Consider the following 25,269-nt stretch of genomic DNA (forward strand, 5'->3'; position numbering starts at 1 on the left):
TTTATTCTTCCCTCCTACACCAAACTATTGTCTTCATCCCTGTCACAAATTCACCCAAGCCAGCAGTACATCTCAACATACCGAGTTATCAATAATACCAATTGCAAATCATTAATTCTGCACATTAAAACAAATATGAATTTTATCAACATATATCGCTGGCTTCAAATGTGTATCTGCAAATTGTAAAACATGTTAATTGCTAACATGCATACACCATCCATCCGTCTGATCATCCATCAGTTCATCCATTCAGTCGTACAACTGATCATCCACTGATATGCCCATTCCTATATTCAGCTATTGTTGCGGTTTCGTCCTCTAAATATTGACCAAAACGTACCCACACAGTTGACTCCAGTAAAATCAAGGTTGTATCCCATGGGGCACTCGCATCGGAATGAACCATCAGTGTTTATACAGTGCCCGTTTGCACATATACCTGGACTCTCAAGACATTCATTAACATCTGAAAGAGAAAAAATGTGAGTTTGAAGAAGCGCTTCAAGCCTTGAAGCTAAAATTATTTAGTTGGTTTGAACATGTATATAAACGAAATCATTAGTGCAATGACTACTAGTCAATGTGTGATTTTACAATTAAGCAATGTTTCATTAAAAACATCAAAATAAGCTTTATTACATTTTTGTGTAAAAAATCATAAAAGCATACAGAACATGATACAATATCTTTAACAGGTGAACATCAGACATACTTAAAGAATTTGAAAAATAAAACCCAGCCAAAATTACATTGTGATCTACTCACGCAAATAGTGCAATAATAAAAATCATCATAAAATAGCAGGAGCATTTTAGGGAAACAAGGATTTCCTGAGCCGAATTACTGCCTGTAAGTAACTCGACATAGTACAGCAAATAGTTACCAGGGGCAAAGTGTGCAGAAACAAATAAGCCGGGCAACATTATCTAAATTTTAATTCTCTCAGGATAGGTAATATTAAACTTTTCCTCAGATCCTTGTAAAATTGACAAAAAGAGACGATATGCAAGGTACTCTGATCTGAAGTCTTGTCACAAGGACATTTGATTAAAGTCTAAGAAAAGTCATTAACTCTTGGGAAGCTTGCCAAGCGATGTAAAATGTCTAATCTCAGCCAGGTTAAAATGAACCTGTGACGTGCATTATGCACATATTTTAAGTACGGTTGCATATCGAAAGTGACCACCATTATTTGATTTTTAACCACACAAAGATAAACCGAACATTTTTTATTTCCTTTCTGCTGATACATGCTAATGTGTCTGGAAGGTCAAAGTATTGCAGATGTCCCAAGTCTGTACACAGGTTTTTAGTATAATTCAGCCATGGAATTTCAATAGATAAGGTCAATTTGAGACAAACCCTCATGACTTTGCAATTTAAAACTGCCTCATTATTAGTCCAAATCTTAAGCCAAAGAAGAACTGGCTGGATTCTAGCTGTGTCAGAAAGAGGACCCCAAGTTCAGAGTTGATAATAAATGTGGGGCAGCTCTTGGGTACAGAGAGGAGATTCCTAAAAAAGGAATCTTCCACCAGTTGGAGTGGTTGACTATTGCTGAAACCCCAAACTCCAGCCCCGTAAGGCACTGTTCACAAACATTTGGCTTTGTAGATGGTTAGCATTTCGTTCAGGGGCTTCCTGCCAAGTTCAGTTGCAAAATTAGACAGTGCTGTAGTAGCTTTCATAAAAGATAGATTCCTAGCATTAATTGCTTGTTTCCAGGAACCATGCTTGTGAAACAAGATACACAAATAGGAAAATGAGGAAGTAAAATTGATCTTTGTGCCGCCTATTGTTAAGTTTCGACACTTCGCTGGCCTCTTTCCACATTTCATTATATAGGTTTTACTTAAGTTAACAAATAGACCTAGATCTTGCATATAGTGAATGAAACAGGTGAGTAACCGGTGTAGACCTAGGAGAGTACAGGCCATTATTATGCCATTGTCTGCATAGAGAAGGGCCAGAATCGAATGGGTGTTAAGACAGTGTCCAAGCCCTTAATAGTAAAAAGCAAGGTAGCAAGGACACAGCCTTGTCTAATTCACCTCTCTTTAATAAAAGAGTAGGTGCATTCTTCATTAAACCCAACGCAGACCCTGGCCCTACTCCCTGAGTACAACTACCTTAAAAACTGTCCATGGCAAGCTCTGTCATAATAGACCACTATTTATCATGTAAGATGCAATCAAAAGAGCTTAATAGATCGTCAAAGGTTAAAAACATGGGTCTCCTTTTAATCAAGGTGTACTTTCCTGCACAAAGGTTGAGGTTTAATCCCTGTTCAATTGTTCCTAAAACACTGTGAAAGCAATATTGGAGGTTGGAGAGAATCCCATCGTATTCGGCCTATTCTTCTAGTCTGTTCAAAAGGATACAACCTGCCACTTTCACCAGAGAGTCAAGTAGTAAGGTGGGATGATAGCAGGCTAGATTTGAATGGTTACCTTTCTTGTAAATAGAACAATTAATGATTCTAACCAGGTATTTAAAAATCCCGAACTGCAGCACACCCTCAGCACCCAGATCAATATGGGAACCTAGAGAGATATGTTTGCCTTCAATAGATCAACGGGTATGCCATTGGGGGCTGGTGCTTTACCACCCTGCTGGCCATAACAGCTCTATTAACCTCATCAAAGGTTAATGTAAGGTCAAAGGAACTATGAGGTGGGCCCGCAGGTACATTATCTAAGTCGGGGGATGACATCCCTACCAGTACTGTATTAGGGTTAGGATACATTTTAGTGAAACGAATCACCCAATCAGTTTCAGTGATAGCAATCTGTGTACTTGGGACACTAACATCGCCTAGCTATGGACCATTAATAGTGTGCCAGAAAGCTGCACAATCCTTATTTAGGCTGGCTTAATTGAGGGGCTCCCAAGCCTTATCCTCTAAGGCTTTTTTTCCTCCACTTTAAGGCTAGCTTGTTTTCGCGTCTGCACATTTGTGCTTCTTGTGTGCTCCTAGAAGATTTGTGGAGAGCTTCTTTAAGACGTTTAGCAGCCCCAGAGCAGGTGGAATCAAACCAGCCTTGGTGGTTGCGGATGGATTGTCGTCTGGATACCGTTAGACATTCCTTAATCCCCTCTGTGATAGTAAGGAAGGCCTTAAGAATATTGTTGGAACAAGCTTCATCCAGCGTGCCTCAAAGGCCTCTCTGCATTTAATTACTAATCTTTCCAGAAGATTGTTGGGATTCATCTGTGTCCAGCGTGGAGCAAGACCATTATTTTCAGCCAGCTCAATATTATTATCTATGTGTAGTTTACCCAACTTTTCCTGTTTTTATCAAAAGGTTAAAACTTAAATTAACACTCTGTGGGTAGTGATCACTCAAAGAAATACTGTATGTGGTAAAACTGGACAACAATAAGGAAGATCTATGGGATGAAATTATGTAATCAATGACAATGTGTTCACCTCTTCCATTAAAAGTACATTTAAATGGGACTGAAGGATCACCCAATTCATTACAAAAGGCAAGGTCATATTTAAACAACAATTTGTTTAGTTTATCACCATAACCATTATGAATAACATGATTGATCACAACTGTGGATGTCTGTCACACCGGAGACCTTTTTGGAAAGCAGAGGGCACAAATAAATGTTAAAACCACCACCGCAAAGTATAGTACCTTCCTTCATGTTGTTCCTATAGATGGACTATAAGTCTTGATCCAGCTGCCCAAGAACGATCATTAAGTCACTAAGCAGTGCATTACTGTAGAAGTTAACTAGCACAGATTGATAGTAAGCAACATTTCAATGACAATAATTTATAAATAAATATAAGGTGACCATCACAGTAGATATTTTGGAGAATGGCAAATAGTCAGAGATATAAATACACAGACCACCATTAGCTCTACCAGTTTTAGGAGGTACCGCTCAAACATGAAAAGTTCTGTAGACGTTTATATGGACAGGCTCAACAGCCCAAGTCTTCTGGAGAGATAAAATCCGAAAGTTATTTATGAATGCCAGCCTTTCGGGGCTGCTGGCTTTTGCATGCAACCCTTCCACATTCCAGAATATAGTTTTATAAGACATTTGTTGTACATCAGCATCTGCTTCTAATGAAGAACTTCTCTGCCATCCCCCTGCCAGGTCATTGCTGGGTAAAGTGACCAGAATTTAATCAGCAACAAGTCAATCAACCCAGTCTAATGTTGATTAGCTGGAAAAGCGAATATGAGTTGGATGGCAAACTTCCTGTGAGGTTGTATGTTGGAAGCTGATTGTGCTCTTGTGCGCTACCGCTCTTGTGGCGATTCATGGGTAGAATTATAGCACCACAGGCAGGAATCTGCGTAGGAGGCTGAACACCCAAGTTACAGTGCGTATGCGTAATGTTAGCATCAGAAATAAAAATCTAAGAGGCAGGAGGTTGATCACTTATAACTTGTGGAGGGGGAAGGGGAAGAGAAAGGGTAGTGGATGGAGATGAAGGAGGAACCATACTGTTAATGCGTTGATAGAAGGTGGTGGTGAGGGATGTTTTTGTTTTTAATAGGCCAGGACAATTAGTAGTAAGGCTCTCCACATTTGTCAATTTTGAAAAATGTGAGTCTAATTAAGTCTTCACTGGGACTCCAATGCTTGGACTGTATTCAGCAATGTTTTGAAATCATTGGAGTGCATCGTGGGAGTTCTAGTTTTGGTCTTAATATTAGCTGACTTGGTAGAGGCCTTAAATATAGTTGGCGGGCCTGATCAAAGAGTTACTGTCAAGTCAGGCCCTTGGTGTCTTCATGAGCTTTAAGGGCCGCTGGGATGCAGGGCCAGATGGGGAGACTGTGATACTGTAAGCTGTAGTGTCTTGTACACAACCATTAGCCACCTTGGCTACAGCAGCTAACCTGGGACATCTGTCAAATTCAATATCCTGTGGCTGGGCATGAATTAGAATATCCATCACACCCAGGTTACAAGTGGTTAATCTCTCCTCAACGCTTTTTATTTCCTTATCGATTGGTCCCATAGTCCCAGTTAGATATTTCATTAATGAGGTACACTGCTTCCCAGATTTTAATTTAGACATGGTGGAAGGATGTTTTCTTTTTTCCAGGTTATCATAATGTCTAAGCCCTGTGACAATGTCCTGGAGCTGATAGTCCTCCTAGTTACGATGCAGCAGGAGAAGATGCCAAAAGACTGTATCACTTACCTTCTCCCCTGGTCACTGAAGACAGCAGCTGATCTATGTGGGATAATGTGACTGTGTTTTTTCAAGCCCTTGATGAGCCCTGCCACTGATTTTAAGATATCTTTCAAGGATGCTAGTGGTGTCAGGGAGGCGATGAGCAGGTGATTGCCTCTGTCCATCTGACAGAAGATTAAGGCTTGTATGTTTGTTTTGAAGTCATCTACCAGGTCAAACAGCTTATGTTTCTTCAAGAGGGAGAATTGGAACCAAGCTGTTATGGATTTCTCGCCTGGTCTGTCAGCTATGGATTGAAGCCTGGTAGGTTTAAGATTGGGAGCCAAGCTTGAGTCGGGGGTTAATTGGTGCTGTTGGCAAAAAGGGCAATTCAGTTTTTGTAGTGTTTAGTAGCTGACAACCAAAATTGAATTAGTGTGACAGAGAATTTGACTCTCTGTATGTTGTTGGATGGGGACATTTTTAGGTAGAGTCGGGTATCATCTCATTGATGGATTATGACATTATAGTTTCCAGGAATGGATTAAAAAAGGTTCCATCTGCAGGTTAAAGTTGATGGGAGTGAGGTGCTGCCTGAGAGACAGGAGTGTCCATGATCTTGTGGAACCTATTTGAAAAAGCAGGTGAGCTAGGATGTGCACAATTTTGACATAGAAAATCTTGTGCATATTTATAGTGTTGTGATCAGGGCTGTATAGTCAACTGTGTTGTATTCTACAAAGAGATCAAGCAGGACCAGGAAACTAGAGTTTTTCCTGTTTTTGAGGAGGAGTGGGAGTTGCAGTGTGGTCTGAAGCCTGATCTTCAAACTATTATTCCTGCTGAGATGCTCCTGTACTGAGTGATGTTAGACCTGACAGCCTTAGGGGGTCATCCTCCAACTTTTTGCCTGACGCCATCCACTTTTCTCACACAGTTTTTGCTGGTTTTAGGACTCTGCGCACTTTGCAACTGCTAAAGTGCATATGCTCTTTCCCTTAAACATGGTAAAAAAAAATCATCCCCAATTGGCATATTAGATTTACTTATAAGTCTCTAGTAAAGTGCACTACATGTGCCCAGGGCCTATACTAGTGGGCCAGCAGCACTGATTGTGCCACCCACCTAAGTAGCCCCTTAACCATGTCTCAGGAGTGCCATTGCAAGGCCTGTGTGTGCAGTTTCACTGCCACTTCGACTTGGGATTTAAAAGTATATTACATATAAGTCACCCCTAAGGTAGGCCGTAGGTAACCCAAGGGGCAGGGTGCTATATAGGTGAAAGGCAGGACATGTACACATGTGTTTTATATGTCCCGGTAGTGCCAGGCTAGCTTGAATCCGGTGGCATAGCAAGCACGGGACCCACATCTGGGCATACCCTTCCCACATAGTGTGCTGGGTATGCCCAAACGTGGGTCCTGGGCTCACTGTGCCACTGGATTCCAGCTAGCCTGGCTGCGGAAGGGTGATACCCAGAAACCGGTCCCAGGATGCTTGTTTCTGGTCCTGGGAGGACCTGGCCTGGTAGTCTGGGTTGGACTGTTCCCATGAGGAGCAGGGTCAAGACTGATTTGCATATGGCTGGGTCCAAACTGGGGTGGCATGGTGAGCAAAATAATTGATGGATTAAACCCAGACCTGTGACGGGGATGAATGTTTGATTGGTTCTGCATTCCATCCGTCAGTTGTGTTTCTTTGATTTTGTTGCCATAAGTGTGGCAGGTATGCCCAGACATGGGTCCTGGGCTGAGTGTCCCACTGGATTTAAGCTAGCCTGGCTGACTAAGGGTGATATCTAGAAACCGGTCCAAGGATGCTTGTTTCCGGTCCAGAAAGGACCTAGCCTGGTGGTTCAGGCTGGACTGTTCCCATGGAGAACAGGGTCAAGACTGATTTTCATATGGCTGGGTCCAAAATGGAATGGCATGGCAAGCAAAAAAACTGATGGATTAAACCCAGATCTGTGACTAGGGGTGAATGTTTGATTGGTTCCGCATTCCGTCCATCATCTGTTGTTTCTTTACTTTTAGAAAGTGGGCATTTCTCAGCACTTAAAAACCATCTGTGCCTTACAGCCTACCTCCAATAAACATCTGGGCCGGGCTGGTTGACAGCTCCTTTGTACATTTTACCCAAACAACCACAAACACAGGACACTCAGTCACACCACCACTCATCTGCATATTGAATGGGTCATCCTGGGCTGGAAGTTTGGAAGGCCTGCAACTTACCTTTCAAAAGCTAGCTGCTTGCCCTCACACAATGGACTGGCAGACAGGAATGTACTGAAAGGAGGGACTTGTGCACTTAAAAACCACTCTTTGAAGTCTTCTCCACTTCAAAAGGATTTTTAGGAATTTAAACTGGGTCGATGACCCCACCAACCTAGACACTTCTGGACCTACATCTGCATCCTGTCAAGAGGAACTGCCTGACTGACCAAAGGACTCATCTGGACTACTTTTCTGAGAAGGACTGCTGCCCTGCTGTTGCCCTTCTGCCCTGCTGGCCTCTTACTTTGCAGAGAAGGACTCTTCCTTCCCCAAAGGTGCTCTCCAAGGGCTTGGATTGAAGTTGCCTTCTGTTTTCTGAAGTACCAGGGCCAAAAAGACTTCATCTCTTCAGGAAACTTCTTGTGTGTGGAAAATCAATGCACCGCCTGCCAGATTCGAAACAAAGCCTGCATTGCAATCAAGAAATCACCACACAGCCGACTGGAACGACGCAGCCCGACTTCCGGAGTGGAAATTCAACAAGCGCCTGGCTTGTGATGGAAAATTAGACGCATCACCTACCGGATCGATGCAGCGCCCGTTTCTACTTCCAGCACATCAAGGATTTTTCCCTGCATCATCCCTGGGCGTCAAATCATCCTGCATCGCAGTGAAGAACCAAGACTGCATGCTGAAAAATGATGCAAACCCCTTGCAACGTGGAATGAAACGACGCATCATCTGTGCCGCACCGGAAAACCCAACGCACACCTTATTTTTCAACACATCTCTTCCTCTGCGGTCTCCATGCTTTGTTATTTTTATGCAAACCAGGTGCTGTGTGTAACAAAGAGACAACTTTTTATTTTTAAGGACTAAGGCCCATATTTATTATTTTTCTGCGCTGTATTTGCATCACTTTTTTCAAACAATGACGCAAATGCGGCGCAAAAAAGTATAAATATGGGCTTAAGACTCTTTTAAAGATTTCAAAAGTCATAATTCAACTTGTGCTTATTATTGAATCTTTGACGTTTTGACCTAATTTTATTCAGATAAATATTATCTATTTTTCTAATCCTGTGTGGTGTATTTTTGTGGTGTTTTCACTGAGTTTCTGTATGATGTATTGCACAAATACTTTACACATTGCCTTCTAAGTTAAGCCTGACTGCTCAGTGCCAACCTACCAGAGGGTGGGCACAAGATAATTTGGATTTTGTGTGACTTACCCTGACTAGGATTGTGATCTGTAACTGGATAAAGGTGTATACCTCTGCCAACTAGAGACCCCATTTCTAACAAGTGACAGTTACCTTACAGAGCCAAATGGAAAACAGAAGTGTTAGCCTGTAAAAAAATCATAGAGAACGGTCTGCTGAAGTCCCACTTCTGACAAGGTGTTGTGATATTAGCTTGTGACAGCCACCAAGGTTTGGTGGCAACAAAAACATTCCTGCATGAGAAAGAATGGCCTTGTGTGCTGGTAGATGCAAATGTTTAGCCCTGGAACTGTACAGTGCACTGAAAAGACCAGACAACCAGACAAATAAATCACACCTGAGCTCCCATAAGCCATGTGGTGCCATTGGCTTTTATATGACCTAGGCTCAAGGCACTATTTCCTTGTCCTTACTGATGAATATTTTTGAATTACATAATGTTGGAAATTGCCCTTTTTGCAGGGTTATCCCCAAACTTTTTGCCTTCTTCCCCCTATATGTTGAGGTCTGTTTTTGCTGGTTTATTGTCTCTGCACACTTTACCACTGCTAATCAGTCTTAAAGTGCAAGTGCACCCTATAGAAACTGTTCTGTTGATTGGTCTATCCATGATTGGCATATGTGATTAACTAGTAAAGTGCACTAGAGGTGCTCAGGGCCTGTAAATCAAATGCTACTAGTGGGCCTGCAGCACTGGTTGTGCCACCCACATTAGTAGCCCTGTAAACATGACTCAGACCTGCCATTGCAGTGTCTCTGTGTGCAGTTTTAAACTGCCAATTCGACTTGGAAAGTGTACCCACTTGCCAGGCCTCAACCTTCCCTTTTACTACATGCAAGGTGCCCCTAAGCTAGGCCGTAGGTAGCCCTATGGGCAGGGTGTAGTGTATGTTTAAGGTAGGACATATACTAGTGTGTTTTATATGTCCTAACAGTGAAATGCTGCCAAATTTGGTTTTCACTGTGCAAGGCCTATCTCTCTCATAGGTTAACATGGGGGCTGCCTTTAAATATCCTTAAAGCGCAGATTCTCTTTGACAGCAGATAAAAATGTGGAGTTTAGGGTCTCTGAGCTCACAATTTAAAAATACATCTTTTAGTGAAGTTGGTTTTTAGATTGTTAGTTTGAAAATGCCACATTTAGAAAGTAGGCATTTTCTTGCTTAATCCATTCTGTGACTCTGCCTGTCTGTGGATTCCCCGTCTGGGTCAGTTTGACAGTTGGGCTGTTCACACCTCTCCTCTAGACAGTGACACAAAGGGGGCTGGGATGTAGCCTGCATATCTTGATTAGCCATCTGTGCTGGAGGGGAGGGGAGGAGTGGTCACTCACACCTGAAAGAACTGTGTCTGCCCTCACACAATGCCGTCTCCGACCCCATGGTGAGTGCCTGGGGCCTGGCCTGGACAAGGAAGGATCTTGCAAACACGTGAGACTTTGCTTTGAAGTTTGCCAACTTCAAAGGCAGAACTGGATATAAGAAGAAGACCCAAAACTCCAGACTTTTAGAATCTTTCTGGAATCAAGAGGAACCTCTGCCCAGGAGACGAGTTGAAGAGCTGAAGGAGGAGTACTGTCCCTTTGCTGTGTTGCTTTGCTGGACTGGCCTGCAGTTGCTGCTTCTGCCTAAAAAGAGTGCAAAGGGTGAACGTTGCTGTGTGTCGTGCTTGAGAAAGTTCTCCAAGGGCTTGGAGAAGAGCTTGCCTCCTGTTGGAAGTCTCAGGGACACCAAAGACTTCAGTTTCCTCGACCTGCAGCACTGGGAACTGTGTGTTTTGAGCTGTTCTATAGGAGAAACCACTGTGACGCCGCCACAACGCTGCTGGCCTGCACCGTGACCTGCCGACGCCACACAGAGTCGCATTGCCCCGCTTTGCATCGCGACCCTGGTCTCCCCGGCGCCATCATCAGACGACTTCACTGAGCCGCTGCTCGCACCGTGACCTGTGGGCCCCGCACTCCGGCATCGCCTGCTCACACCGCAGCCTGGGCATCCCCGATGACGCTGCTCCTGCTGACACCGGCGCCGCTGCCTGCACCGTGGCCTGTGGACACCGCTCGTGTGGTGCACGAAGCACCGTCCCATCCCGCACCGCGGCCCCGGTCCATCGACGCCAGCACCATCGACTCCTGTGTTGTCACCAGGCATCCTGCCTGCACGTGGCCTGTGGACACCGCTTGTGAGGCTCACAAAGCACCGTCCCATTCCGCACTGCTGGCTTGGGCCTACTGACGACAGCGCTTCAGCACTGACGATGCCGCTGCCTGCACTGTGACCTGTGGACACTGCAAGTCGCACCACCCCACTTCACACCGCAGCCCTGGTCTCACCGATGCCGCTGGACGCCGTCACCGAGCCGCTGCCTACACCATGACCTGTGGGCATCGCACGTCGCATCGTCCCATTTCGCACAGCAGTCCCGACATCAACTGCGACTGCGCACCTGACTACATCAGCCTGGAGTTCGATCTGTAATGCGTGTGACCTCAAGGGCCTGACAACTCCTGCACCGACTCCGGAACTGACACCGCGACGTCAGTGATACCGCTCTCTGGAGCTCACCGCGAGGATCACAATGCCCTGCAAATCCAAGGTACTGTTTGCGGGTCTTCCCGACACCGTAGCTGGCCTGCAATGCCGTGGCCGGCCTGAACTGTTGGTTTTGTTGATCACGACGCCATGATAGCCCCAGGCAGAGCTATCGACTTCAAGGAACTGTAGTTTTGAGTAAACCTTGCAAAATTCATATTTTTCTTACTGTATGTTGGATTTTTATTGTATTTGGTCTTGTTTTATATAGATAAATATTGGCTATTTTTCTAAAACTGGTGTGGTGTCCTTTTGTAGTGTTTTCACTTATTACTGTGTGTTATGTGCAAATACTTTACACATTGCTTCTGAGATAAGCCTGAATGCTCGTGCCAAGCTACCAAGGGGGTGAGCAGGGGTTATCTGAGCGGATATCTCCATTATCCTGACTAGAGTGAGTGTCCCTACTTGGACAGGGTGCAAACCGACTGCCAACTAGAGACCCCATTTCTAACACATAATATAAAGGAGGTTGCCCTTATTGATAAATATGATAAATATGAATATGATGAATGTATGTTACAAAGCTAGTGCCATCTGCATCAGTGACAGCAGTTTTACCTGTGCTGTATGATTTCTTTGCAGCATATGGTAGTCTGTATTCTAGAAAATCTGACATTAGCCACATGTTCAAATGGCATGAATTCATGATATTTGAATAGTACAGATCATTGCAGGGTTGCACCTTTATGGCCTCAGACCAATGGCTTTGCAAACAATTGTATAGCCAATCTGTGAAATTTACTATCTCGTGTTTCTATATGAATATAAAGAGATTTCAACATTCAGCAACCTTGTGATCGGTTTGTGTATACATATGTTGTTACCTTTGGTCAGTACTCTGCTTTCTTTGCCAAGGATCTACAGAAAGAATGCTGAACAGTTTAAACTTACCTTCACGTGAATCACCCATACCAGGAATAGTTCCATGACCATATGGGCATAAATCCTGGAAAGCAACTGTGGAGAAAAAGAAGTAACAAATTAGACCTTACATATTGATGGGATTGCAAGTGTTTCCTGATCATGCACTAATAACAGTAAGAAAAAACAAGGCCCTTTTGTTTGTAGATCAGATTGATGTCCAGTATTGAAGTGTCAGCATGTAAAAGATTTTCAGTGTTTAAAGAAGCTTGATGTGAACTGTCAAGGGAATTGCCACTGAGTTTAAGCAGAGCCACAATACTGGTACATACCAGCTCTCCAGTGCAAGAGCAGTTAGTTTAAGCACCACAAGCAAACTAACATTTGCAACCCCCTATAGGGCCATATTTGCTGCATCTAGGAGCAGTCCAATATCACTCTGATGGTGCCCATACTTACATGCCTAGTAAAGCCTTCTTGAATTACCATCAATGTATCTTTTTCATCTCATTTTTCAATTATAAGTCGAAGAAAAGTCTGGAGCAGGTGAGTGCCTTTGACTGTGAACTGAACCTTGAAATGGCTGACATTTTATTGGAGTGCACGCCTGGCTCTACTCCATTAACTGACAAAGAGCTGAATGGCTTTTAAGTCCTGGATATGTATAAGCCTGGCTTGTCCTTGTGCTGCTGTCACCTGATGCAACAGAGATTGTTTTTCAGGATTTCAAGACAAAACACTGCAAAATGTTCCTGCCAGAGCCATTCCTTACATGTGGTTTGGAACAGGCTGTGAAATATGAGACTGTTTCTACGGAACAAGAAAAAGTTTTAAAGCTAGGCACAATTAAGGGAATTTTACATCAAAGTCCAGCTTTATGTCAGTGTTACTAAAGTTAAGCAATGTAGGAACAGGTTACATCATTTTTATTTGACAAAAATTCTTAGAGAAAGTCTATGAAGTATATATCACTCCCATCAGGTCTTTTGTTTGACTCATGCTCAATTTACTTATATTCATAACAGATCCAATAGTGCTGCTTTTACTTACTATTTTTGTACTTTAGTACTACAATGTATAATTTAATTTGATGTCAGTTTTATCACCCATACAAAAGGAAGGACTAAGGCCCATATTTATAAATTTTTTGGGCCGCATTTGAGTCATTTTTTTATGCAAATGTGACGCAAACTTAGAAAACACAACTATATTTTGTAAGTTTGCGCCACTTTTTGCATAAAAAATGACGCAAACACAGCGCAAAAAAAGTATAAATATGGGTCTAAATTCTATCTTATTTTCAGTCTTCTACGACTCTGGGTATGATGCTGCCACGCATATTTCATGTATAGACATGTCTAAAACTGTTGTTCTATGACATCTATTGGGTACGTGGGGTTCTCTTAGATCTCTTTTTAAAATATTATTCATAGAGTCTATTAATTTGAGCATCAACTTTCTTGTTTTAATACGAGTATAGTTCTTAAATCTCCCACAGTGATTACGAGAACTCCCATGTGCATGTTCCCTATGAGGAGTTCTTTCACTATGAGTCGGGGAAATGAGGAGTCTCAGCAATGAAGTAGGTGGACATCAAGTCGACCAATGCAGATGTTAACCACGCTAGTGGTAGAGAGCTTCTTTAATCATTAATTTCACTGAAGGGTGCAAACTCCCACTATCTTACTTCAACATATCTTCTTTTGTAGTGTATCACTTTCAAAGTGTGTCTTAGCAAATATTTGATTATAATAGGAGAGATACGCCTGTTATGGACACCAAAGGAACCTTATTTAACTAATGCTAATTCTGGTGGTTACCACTCCTTGAGTTGAACAGGGATTCTATGAGGAATTGTAGGGCTCATGCCGTCGGCTGTCTACCGGAGGAGACATGCCCTAATTCTCTAGGCTGACCCCTTAAGTCCAATGGCCAGACAAGCATTCCTGTTTGACAGACTTTATTCTGTCTCATTCTGTTAATGTTCTGCAATGATTCTCTCTCTCTCATGACTCAAAGCATTGTGTGGCTCAGGAGATTAGGCAACAATCATTTTAGGATTTGGAACTCTCTGAACTTTTGGAGCCATGCTCTGAAATATAAAGTGGGACCTTTGATGCTTACATCTTTTCGAGTTGCTTAATAATTGAAAGCGCATATGCTCAGCACCACATGTCAGTATTTGTAACCATCCATTACATAAAAGGTTTAAAGTGTCCTGGCTGCTAGAAACGGAGAAATGTATTTTTCTGGTATGTGTTGTTTTAGTGCTATTTACAGTCCATCTCATCAGATTATTTCATCATTGTTATATAGTGTAAGAAAGGCCAAGCCAGACATACAGGCTAAGAGCCACCTTCACGAAGAAAGGAACTAAAACTTAAAATCTCAGTCTGCTCACGCTATTTAAAATCATGGACCTTCCTAAATAATGTACCTTCTCCCTCTTTTGGGCACAGTTCACAGGGATCTCCCCATCCTTCACCAGGCATTTTACTGCAGCAGCACTTTGCCTTGGTTGTGTTAAGTGCCTTGGGTATCGAACACTTTCCATTTTCAAAATTGGTGAAACAGAAACTCTGGCGTGTATCTGGGAAAAGAAACAGATGATGAGCTAGGAAACAATTTATTTATTTTGTTTATGTACGTGAAGCATGCATTTTTAAGAATTCTGTTACAGGAACATAAATAAAATATTCTCACCTGTGCCATTGTAATTAGCGAACAGTATATTTGAAGAAACAGTAATTTACATTGTTATCTAAACATAACTCAATACAATGTAGAAGTATTGTCTATATTTTTCAATTCAAGGTCTGGAAATGTGACTGTGGTCCTGTCAACTTGTGGAAAGGAATCAAGGTAATAGTGTAATAATAAACCTCCCTAAATGAAAGTCGTTATTAGGCTATTCACTAAATCATAACACTGGCAGCTTAAGGGAGAATAAACAAGTACTGTTTTGTAATATTTTAAAAGGAGACAGTGTAAAACCAAGACATTATGGGAAAAATGGCAACAGAATCCATCCTTAGGTGGTATTTTAGTTTTGCAGCTCCTACCATGTCCCCCTTCAATGTTGATTAGTGACTTTCTTTCAATGCTCTAACAGTAATATCTGCATGTTGTGACTTACCAAAGCACCTTCGTCCGTTGTCTGACAGAACAAAACCTGATGGGCAATCACAGTGGAAGCTTCCTGGAACATTGGTGCAAGAGCCAAAGAGGCAGATGTTGGGGTCTTCGTGGCATTCATCAATGTCTGAGAACAGATGGGAGAAAGGCGTCATTGGCATGCTATGTTTGAACAAGAAGAATCAGCAGAAGCAGCAAGAGGTATGATACTTGGGAGAGGGAATTACCAACTATGACTAACATACTTATGCCACATGGTGCATCCAGAAGCCAACGAAAACCTTCCTCGATAACTTGGTGTGCCTACTACAATGAAAAACAATGTGCAGGAAACTAGTGAAACATAACTGAAAATAACTGAAGGAAGTGAGATTTTGAAAGTGTGTGGTCAAGGTTTAAACATGTAATATACTACACTGAGAGGTTCTACCACCCTTGCAACGAACTGTTGAAAGAGTATGCCACAGACTTAGAATCAGCATAAAACGTCTGTACAGGAGAAAGGATATGCAAAGTCTGCAGCATGCTCTACTGAACCATACCATTCACAAAGTTTCAATCATAACGTTTTCATTAAGAAGACTGCATGCATTCAGCTCTGGATATTTCGCAAAGGCTTCCAGTTTCAGGAAGGCTCTCTTTCGAGGCATTCTGCATCTCCTATCATGCCTTTAAAGAAGTATAACCGTTCTTCTTCTAAAGGAAAAGTCAGATATATCGTCCCAGACAAAGCATCTACTCAAAATGCACTCCAAAATGGAAACTTCAACATACCATAAATCTCACATTGAAAGGTGGAGCTGCCTTTTCTGTCGAGATAGAGAAAATCTTGAAAATGGTCTCTGCTCAAATAAAAAATCTTGATGGTCACTCAGCTTTTTGTAAATTACTAAAAATGTAGTTGTTTCCACACACCTGAACACGTGATAACCACCACACATCACAGCCATGTACATTAAATGGTTTAGTGGAATGGGCAGATCAAACATGCCTCTCGTCTAAGTCCCATGACCAGAACACTCAAAATGAGTAACTGAAATCCCAAAGAACACAGAGGTGTGCTTTATATTCTCCTCACTAACTTTGATGCCCGTGCATCACCCACACACCATAAAGAACAATCTGTTTACTCTGCTACCCTGTTAACAACTAAGGGCCAGATGTACCAAAGGGTTTCCCCCCATACTATGTCTATGGGAAAATGTGTTTGTACATATGGCCCCAAGTCCTTACTTCTTGGCCACCATCATGCGCGAATTACCCCCACACAGCATTACTACACATCTTCCTTCACTGGCAACTGACAATTAGGGTCACATGTACGATCGCCAGATTTTGAGACTTCCTATTTGCGACTTAATGTGATTCACAAATAGGAAGTCACAAACTGTGATGTACAAATGTGGCTCAGAAACATTTAGCGCTTCCCAGTGGGTAACAAATGGACCTGCCTCATCAATATTCATGAGGAAGGTCACAATGTGCGACACATTGGGAATGGCCTGATATCACAAGGGAGGTGGCCTGCTGGGGTCAGCAGACCACCATGTCTGTGAATGCGTTCGAAATAAAGCATTTTTAGGTTTGAGCTCTGGCCTGTTGTAATCTCTATGCAGGCTTTTAACCAACTGCTATTCTTTGATGTGCTTGTCTTAACTGCTTCATTTTTATTGGTGCATTTTCCCTCTTTTCTGTTCTGAATTTCCTCCCAGGCGATTTCACTAGGTTCTTTCTAGACATTCACACAGGGAGCCAATAACTTTTGCGCTCACGCTCATGGCGGCCGTGGCACTTTAATTTGACTTGCTTATGTCAACTGTTTTACTTTTCATTTTCAATTTATGTGGCACGAAAAGTCCAGTTAGGAATTTACAATGCTAAAAGCTCTATCTCGAGCAAACGCGAGACCCATTGCATTGCAAATGCTTGTTCAAAATGCAGCCCGTTTTCCTTGAAGAAAAATGGGCTGCTTTTTAAAAAAATAGGTTACTGACTCGCAAAATAGGGTTAGTACATGTCAAAAGGCTATTTAGCTGTCACAAACGGGCCGATTCTTCATCTGCGACCACTAAATCCTTTTGTACGTGTGGCCCCTAAATGCTTCTACCAACCACTGCCCTGTAAACTTCGCACTTATCTGTCCAGAACTCTGAAACAATACACATTTACCCATCTAGGATACAGCACCCAACATCCTTCTTATCCACGGATTCCGATTTCTGCATGTCCCAGGGGTGAGGTTACAGTGCATCAAAGCCACACTAGTGGCAGCAAAATGTTAAGTTAATGCATTAATAATGCCTGCAGTACAAAAGAACATTTTGTTTTTAGCTGTGTGAGGTTGGTGAGGGAAGTATGCAGGATGAAAACTGGCATTGATGAAGTAAAGCATGATAGTTCCTCTTTTCCAGGTTAAAAGGTTTAAGAGATAAAAGGCAAAACAGAGCAGAATGTAATCACTATCATATTACAATTGCATGAAATGGGCACCTCTGTAATAGTGTACCAGCGAAGGATTATTGTGGGGATGGAGGACACAGGATAACGACTGACAGTTGAACTCTCTTCACCATTAAACACGTTTTAGCATTAACAGTATAGACAGGGTATCTCGTTGACAAGGAGGCTATACTCATTAGTTTGCAGTAGTTGAAGTGCAGAATGCACTGACAGAACAAAGGGCTAGGAATGGTCGGATAAAAGGGGAATCCTGCTAGGTCACTGCCTTCAGGTTACACCATGTCATGGAGGGACAGTGCATCAGCTCTAAATTTGCATACAATACTCTGATGATTGCATTGAACCGACAAATTGTTTTGTTATAGTTATTTCTCAACAATTTTCTGAAATAATTACTTTGTAGATAGTTCTTGAAACACTCAAGGGCAGGTTAACTGGGAAATGAGAGCTACAGATTGCTTGGATCTTGGATGGCGTAGGATGGCTGCTCTCATACGAGGGATGTGTCAACATAAGAAACCACAGCATGAGGAAACACAAGGATGTCTTACCAATGCAGTTATCACCCTCCACCTCGTATCCTGGTGGACAGATGCACCTGAATGAGCCTTCCAGGTTCTGGCAAGTGCCAGGGGAACAGGAGCCAGGAAGTGCCACACACTCATTGACATCTAGGATAAAAACATACAGTTATAAAAAGCATGCATCATTCTTCTCCTTGACAAGAAGTACCCATGAGCTAACATTGTTGTGATCTTAAAGTAACTCCTGAAAGAACAATAGAGTACATCACATCCTTCGGCATACTACCTCTTGGTATTTTCTTACACAAGTGTGCATTATCTAAAACATAAATGCAACTAGACTTTTTGTACTGTGTACAGCAACTTATTTCCAATGGCTTCCTTGGATGTTTCCAGTAGCTTAAACTACATTGAATACAAAGGATGGCTGGACACTGTGGATTGACTGATATTTACCTATACAGTTTTTGCCATCTACTGTGAGCTCATAGCCTTCATCACATAGGCAGATGAAAGAGCCTATTTCATTGAAGCAATGTCCGTTTCTGCACAGCTGGCTGAAGGAGCTGCACTCGTCAACATCTGGGAGTGTAAAAAAGAAAAAGGTACTTTAGTCCAAACAAACTCTTGGAAGCTATACAATAGAGAACGGTGTCATAATAAGAGAAAATGGTAATCTTCACATTGTAGGCCATACCCCAGTGGAAATGACACTCCAGCCATAATAGCAATAATAATAAATTGCTTCGATTTAGTGCACAACACAGCACTGTAATTATTAAGCACTGTAGATAACAGCTCTTACTATAACCCTATTTATAGTACTCTATTTATCCATCTCTAAAGGATGGAAGATTGAGTATGAGCTGCTAGGTTTCAGGCCTTTGAACACCAGAACACCACATTTGTCAGTGTCAAAGGTTCAGTACACCTAGCCATCTACCTGTCATACACAATAGTGAAGAGGACAAGAGTTCATTACTCTCTAGAGTTACTTAGACAAAGCTGTACATTACATTAGTTCCATTCAAAGAGTTATGGATTGATGATGTTACTTTTTTTAGCCAAGTTTGAGAAGCAGGAAAACAACCTGAGGTGTCAGTCCACCATTTTATTTGTGCAAGTAAAAGTCACACATACTTTCCCACTGGATTCTAGCAAGGCAATCAGTGTATGAATAACAGGACTATCCTGACATCTAACTGTTCCTATATTTTGGAAGGAGGGATCTGCCTCTCGAGGTGCCAGGTATAGCAATGTATTAGGGGTAACAACAGATAATACAGTCCGCTAAACCACAGTGTTAAACTGCACACCAGTGACCACTCAAACTCTATCCATTTACAGAAAAGCCCTCGGGCCAGACGCCAAGGTTAGTAAACGAAATAACTGATTTCAATTTCACAATTTTTACACTGTAAGACAAATTAACTAATGTGAGCTATATTCGCCGCGTTTTTTGTGACTAGTTGTGTCTTACTCCATACTAAGGTGTGCCTTACTAGTTATTTCCAGAAGGGATGCTTGGTATTAATGAAAAGTCCCAGTGAGTCATGTCTGTCTTGCTCCTGAAAATTCAAGTGTACATCGCACTAATTCTCAAGTGAGGTACCACAACCTACATAAGAGCTTTGAGAATCAGACCATTTAAATTTTATGAATAAATGTAGTGCTACTATTGAAATCAGATAGGTGACACTGTAACAATTCTAAGATGCATTCCAATGTGCTAAGATATGTCCTATTACTATGTAAAAAGGTTACCATTTTTTAAACTGTTCATCAAGCTTTCCAGATTACATTTTAAATTTGCAACAGTAATATTTTTGAAGTCAGAATTCTGGATAGCTTTTGTGAATTTCTGTTTGCAACATAGCACAGTCCTTTCCGCATATAAACTTGAATATGCCCAACAATTTAGCCAGGTAAATCGCCTTTGTTAAGTGCCATAATAATATTTTTCCTCCAGAGGGAATATATATTTTCATGTATAGAAACCTCTCCCCTACATCTCAACCAATTTTCGGGTGCTCGTTTCCGATTCTGGGAATTGATTGTATCTCACACATGGATGAAATAAATCCATGATCATTACCATGTTGGTAAGGGTCAAAGAGGCGTTAGTAAATTTTGTCTAACTACTGAATTTCTAGTGGAACTCCACCTTTGAACACCTACTCTCCACTTTGTGAGTGGGAATCCCTCGTAAGGAATATTACTCCAAAGCAGGGTTCTGTTGCGCATGGGTAAAAGGATTTATGACTACAAGGTCACATTTGATGAATACTTGCATTCAGTGTTCTAAATGGAAACATAGAAGTGCTGGCATTTACTATCCCGAGTAGCTGTTTGATCCTGAGAAGTGCCAGTACTCTCTAATTAAATGCATTGAAACAGTGCTGCGAAGTGCAGGCACTCTCTCTTTCAAATTATAGGATTGCAGATACTCAGGGCCTGATTTATGAAAAGTTAGAGCCACCTTTGCGTCATTTTTTTATGCAAAAGCGGCGCAAACGTACCAAATAAATTATGGCCCATATTTATACTTTTTTAGCACCGCATTTTCGTAATTTCTTGACGCGGAAGTGCTGCAAACTTACAAAATATCATTGTATTTTGTACGTTTGCGCCACTTTTGTGTCAAAAAGTGTCGCAAATGTGGCGTAAAAAAAGTATAAATATGGGCCGATATTTTGTAAGTTTGAGCCGTTATTTTGTAAGTTTGCGCCACTTTTACGTACAAAAATGATGCAAAGGTGGCACTAACTTTTCATAAATCAGGCCCTCAATACCGGACATTACCTGCACATTTAAAGTACTGCTTGCAATCACAAATGTTTTGAGTCAGATTTATGCTAGCAAATGACGTTGTAGCGATTCAGGCACCATTATTGTATTATGTTTATGTGCTTTTTTAATGCCAGAGTTTGTTTTAGTTTCTGAGAGTTATTTGCAATCAACATCTAGTTAAAGATGAGAACAAGAAAATACACAATGTGGAAACATTTCAAAAATAAAAAAAAATTACCCATGCAGTCATTATTATGAGAAAGTTCGAATCCTGGGTAACAGAGACAGTTATACGATCCCACGGTGTTTTTACAAGTCCCATTTCCACATGGTTGACGATCGCATTCATCGACATCTGCAAAGAGAAACATATCTATGCATCAGAACAGACTTCTATTCCCAGTGGTCTGCTAATATGATACGCGTCCGAGCTGGACAACAACATAACAGAGCCCCAGTGCCGCATGCAGGAGACTGAGGCGTTTTGTCTGGCATCGAGTCAAGGCGCTCTGTGAATTCCCAGCAAACGTTTGGTGTAAACACGCGGAACAATGCAGTAGAATTCTCATGGCCAAGGAGTCCTCTTTCAAGGATAAATTCCAGCGCGAATAACATTCTTTCTGGTTGCCAACAAGATCCATCTTTTGGACGTAATTTTTTTAATGAGCCATTGCCACATTTATGTCAGCACCCAAAACAAGAGGCCGCATTTATGATCCCAAACTGTAAAATCCGTACTCAAAGCAAACACACGGGTTAAAGTGATTTTTTAAACCTTTTTTTAATTGAGGATGTAAGACTAGATTTTTTAATGGTCTGACTGTTCTATTCGCCTCTTCAGGTATTTCTCGGTGTGTAACTAATAAATGCTGTTTTTACACAACTGAATGCTACTCAAACGGGATAGATTCAAAGTTAATGAAGAACCATCGATTGATCAGAGAACCTTCGGTCCTTTGCTTCAAATGTCTTGTGCTAGGGCCTCGGACAAAAACAAGGGTGAGCCGATACCGTGAACTTACATACCGTACCTATCTATGACTCCTCCATCATGGCGTAAAGCTTGTGCTCGGGTGTTTAAACGTGTTCATGCCCTTTAATCTTCACTGGTCTTCGTGATCACCTGACTGTAAGCATGTGACCTAGAAACGACTAACCTAACCCGGAAAGGCTACTCCTCAGTTTTTGCTAGATTAAAGTGGGGTTTGGAATTTGTAGCCTGACAAGGGTTCACGGTCGCATGACATTAAACGCAGGCCCTAGAACTGAACAACTCTGGTTGGAAGAGGGTCCCCCAGTGCCTGCTTAATTGACATGCTATAGCCTTAGACCTGTTTACCATTATATGATGTTCAAAATGTGACCTTTGATTGACCTTCGCAGAATCAATTTAATTTAAACTGCCTTGAACTAAAGCGTGATTTGCATTATTTTCTCTATATATGTGTTTGCCATCAAGTGCCATTTAACATGTTTTCTAAGAATTACTGTTTTCGAATGGGTTGGCGATTCCTCTCTCCTTTTTGCTTGACGCAAGCAGGATTACCAGTCTTTTATCACAGTGGGTGGTCATGATTACGTGAAATTAAACATATAATCCAGGATTAAGCAATCATTGCGAGGAGGCTGTCCCTCGCGGACTGCACCACTGAAGTGATGTGTGTTACCTTTTATCTATGGTGGGTGGTTGTAATCATGTGAAGATAAACTTGTGACCTATGATTAACCATTTCTGGTTTCAAGGAGATTCTTTAGATTCTGCTTGACTAAAGCAGGGTTTGCAGCCTTTGTTGATATTCACAGAAATTAGATGGTACACATATAAACTAAGAATAATCAATCAGTCCATTTGAGAAGAAATATTTTCTGTTTCTTCTTGACTAATGCATTATTAGAAACTTTTTACTTTCTATTGAATTCACTATAATGTGACAGCAAAGAAATGAAGTTGGAATGATGAATCCCTATAGGAAGGTGGTTAGTAACTCCTGCATGATTGAAGGGAGGTTTGCTAAAATGTTATCCTTGCAGAGCTTCCCTGAAATTAATACGTGAACTGGGATGGGTGAGTGAGAAAGACCTTCAAATTTGGCCTGACAGAAGCAACATTCACAATCTTTTATTGTTATGGGTGTACAATTTGACCTAGGATTGATCAATTTTGTTGAACCAACAGTTTATCGCCTTCTGAGAGACTGAAGCAGGAATTACAATATTTTATCTTCACAAGTGATTGCAAAATTCTGGATGTTATGACCACATTTTCTTCACCCCCTCCATATTTTTTTCTCATTTAATATTATTTCTATTATGTTTGATAGTCTTTAATGTCACCAAGTAAGGATAAATACTATTTTCTTCCTCTGCAGTTTAGTAATATTTTGGTCTCCTTTGTCCAACATTAACGGATTGTTTTCATTTATCGCATAGGAAAATGGGCTTACACTAACTGCCTCGTTCTCCTGTGCTTTTTTTGGTGTGTGAAGTATGGTTTCCATGGCTATTGTGCAAGTTATGGATTGCCAAGCTAATCATAATATGGGGGAATTCTGTGTTTTTTCAGTTTTAATTTATAACTATAACTGTACTTTGTGCATTTTCAGTGATTTTATGAGATTTGTCGATCATATACCCCCAATCAAGAGTTAGGTGCAGGGCCTGAAGCCTAGTATACCATTGCCTGCCAACCCTTGCTTCACCCAGGCTCTGAGTTCATACCCCAGAGGAACAAACCATGCCAGCAAAGCTGGCCGCAGGTTCTGGCTTAAGCCAGGACCTGTGCCTAACACACCTGCATACACCCACTGCTCAATGCCTTCAGGTGGCCAAGCGGATACTCTTTTTTTAGATTGATGACCTCTCTTTGGGTCTGTGAACCCACACATGCTGCTGGACCATTCATGGACTTCCCTCAGGATCCATGGAAACAAAATCATTTCTGAAAACCCTGTGAGGTCCACAAGCCTGTGTGAATTCCCTGTCCCTGAGCCAGTCTTCACAAACCTGAGAGGGGGTTCCATCATGTTTCCAAATACCCTTGCCAAAGGCTTAGGGACCCAGAGTTGGGGTATGCATGCTGGAGTGGGGACTGCCTTGGAGTTCTTGAACCCTGCAGCAAAAATGACTTTATTTATTTTGAGGGGGTGGACTACATCCTATCCTTTTCTCTGTCTAGGGTATCTCTTAGCCAATCTGAGGGTCTGGGTATACAGATCCATCTTTCGGTCTGTAGATCGAAAAGGGATGGTGGGGAAGAAATCCCTCATCCAATATCCGATCAGATTTATTAATAATTTTTTTAATTTAGTCCTGGGTTTGTTGACAATCTGAAGAGTAAAAGTCCAGATTTCTCAAACCTTTTTAACCCTTATCAAAACCCAAAACATTTGTAAATGCAGGGTTCTTGAAAACTACGGAAATTGTTTACACCAAATAAAGCAAAGGCATTTTCTTGAGTAAAGTTCTAAATTTATGTTAAGTTCAGTGTATGTTCAATACACGTTTTTGTCTTTATCCAAGAGCAAAGATCTCTGTCGGAGTTCAAAATTGGGAAAGTCATTTTGAAATTCCCCTTTTCCCATCTTGACAGATCTGCACAAATCTTGTCACCCCCAACTCAAATCGGAGGAACTTTTTATAGGAATTTTGGGCCAGATGTACGAAAGCTTTTTGCATTCTCAAACGGTGCGAATGCCCGTTTGCGAATGCAAAAAGCCATTTCAGAATGTATTAAAGGCATTCTGAAAGCAATTTTAAGGAATCGCTAAAATAGCGATTCCTTAAAATTGCGACCCTGTTTAGAGAGTCGCAAATTGGGACTCTCTAAATAAGAAATCGCAAATAAGGATTCGTTATCTGCGATTTCTAAAGCACATGTAAGAAGCAATTCCTAAATGCGAATTGGGCATTTAGGAATCGCTATTTACCACCAGGTTGAACCTGGTGGTAACCATGTGCAAATTTTAAAAATGCATTTAAAATGCATTTTTAAATTGTACATGTAAAGCACACATGCCCTTTTGGCATGTGTGCACCTTACATGTTGAAAAAAATTATTTTGGGGTGCAGCAGAGGGGGCCTTAGGCCCACAGCACCCTGGGGTTTCGCATTTCTGAAATTGCGATTTCCAGTTAAGAAATTGCAATTTTGGAAATGCAAAAAATTTGCGGATATGGGCCTACTGGCCCATAGGTGTGAATGGGGCCAGTATCGCAATTTGCGATTCGGTAATAGCATTTGCGATTTTTAAGAAATCGCTATTACCGAATCGCAAATGTGATACATTTCATTTTGAGAATCAGAAATCGCGAT

At 41.6% G+C, this 25,269-nt stretch overlaps 1 protein-coding gene across 1 annotated transcript in view; it reads right to left on the bottom strand.

Moving 5' to 3' along the window:
* Positions 1-25,269, bottom strand: part of FBN2 (fibrillin 2) — a 1,006,102-nt gene that overhangs the window by 75,142 nt on the left and 905,691 nt on the right. Inside the window, exons 46-52 of the mRNA XM_069227289.1 lie at positions 21,197-21,313; positions 18,625-18,750; positions 18,196-18,315; positions 15,186-15,311; positions 14,487-14,639; positions 12,080-12,145; positions 344-469 (exon numbers count right to left, since the gene is read on the bottom strand). Of these exons, the coding sequence (XP_069083390.1) occupies positions 344-469; positions 12,080-12,145; positions 14,487-14,639; positions 15,186-15,311; positions 18,196-18,315; positions 18,625-18,750; positions 21,197-21,313 (834 nt within the window). The remainder of the gene's footprint in view (positions 1-343; positions 470-12,079; positions 12,146-14,486; positions 14,640-15,185; positions 15,312-18,195; positions 18,316-18,624; positions 18,751-21,196; positions 21,314-25,269) is intronic.

The sequence above is a fragment of the Pleurodeles waltl genome, chromosome 1_1 (assembly GCF_031143425.1).
Source record: "Pleurodeles waltl isolate 20211129_DDA chromosome 1_1, aPleWal1.hap1.20221129, whole genome shotgun sequence".
In the NCBI taxonomy this organism is placed as follows: domain Eukaryota; kingdom Metazoa; phylum Chordata; class Amphibia; order Caudata; family Salamandridae; genus Pleurodeles; species Pleurodeles waltl.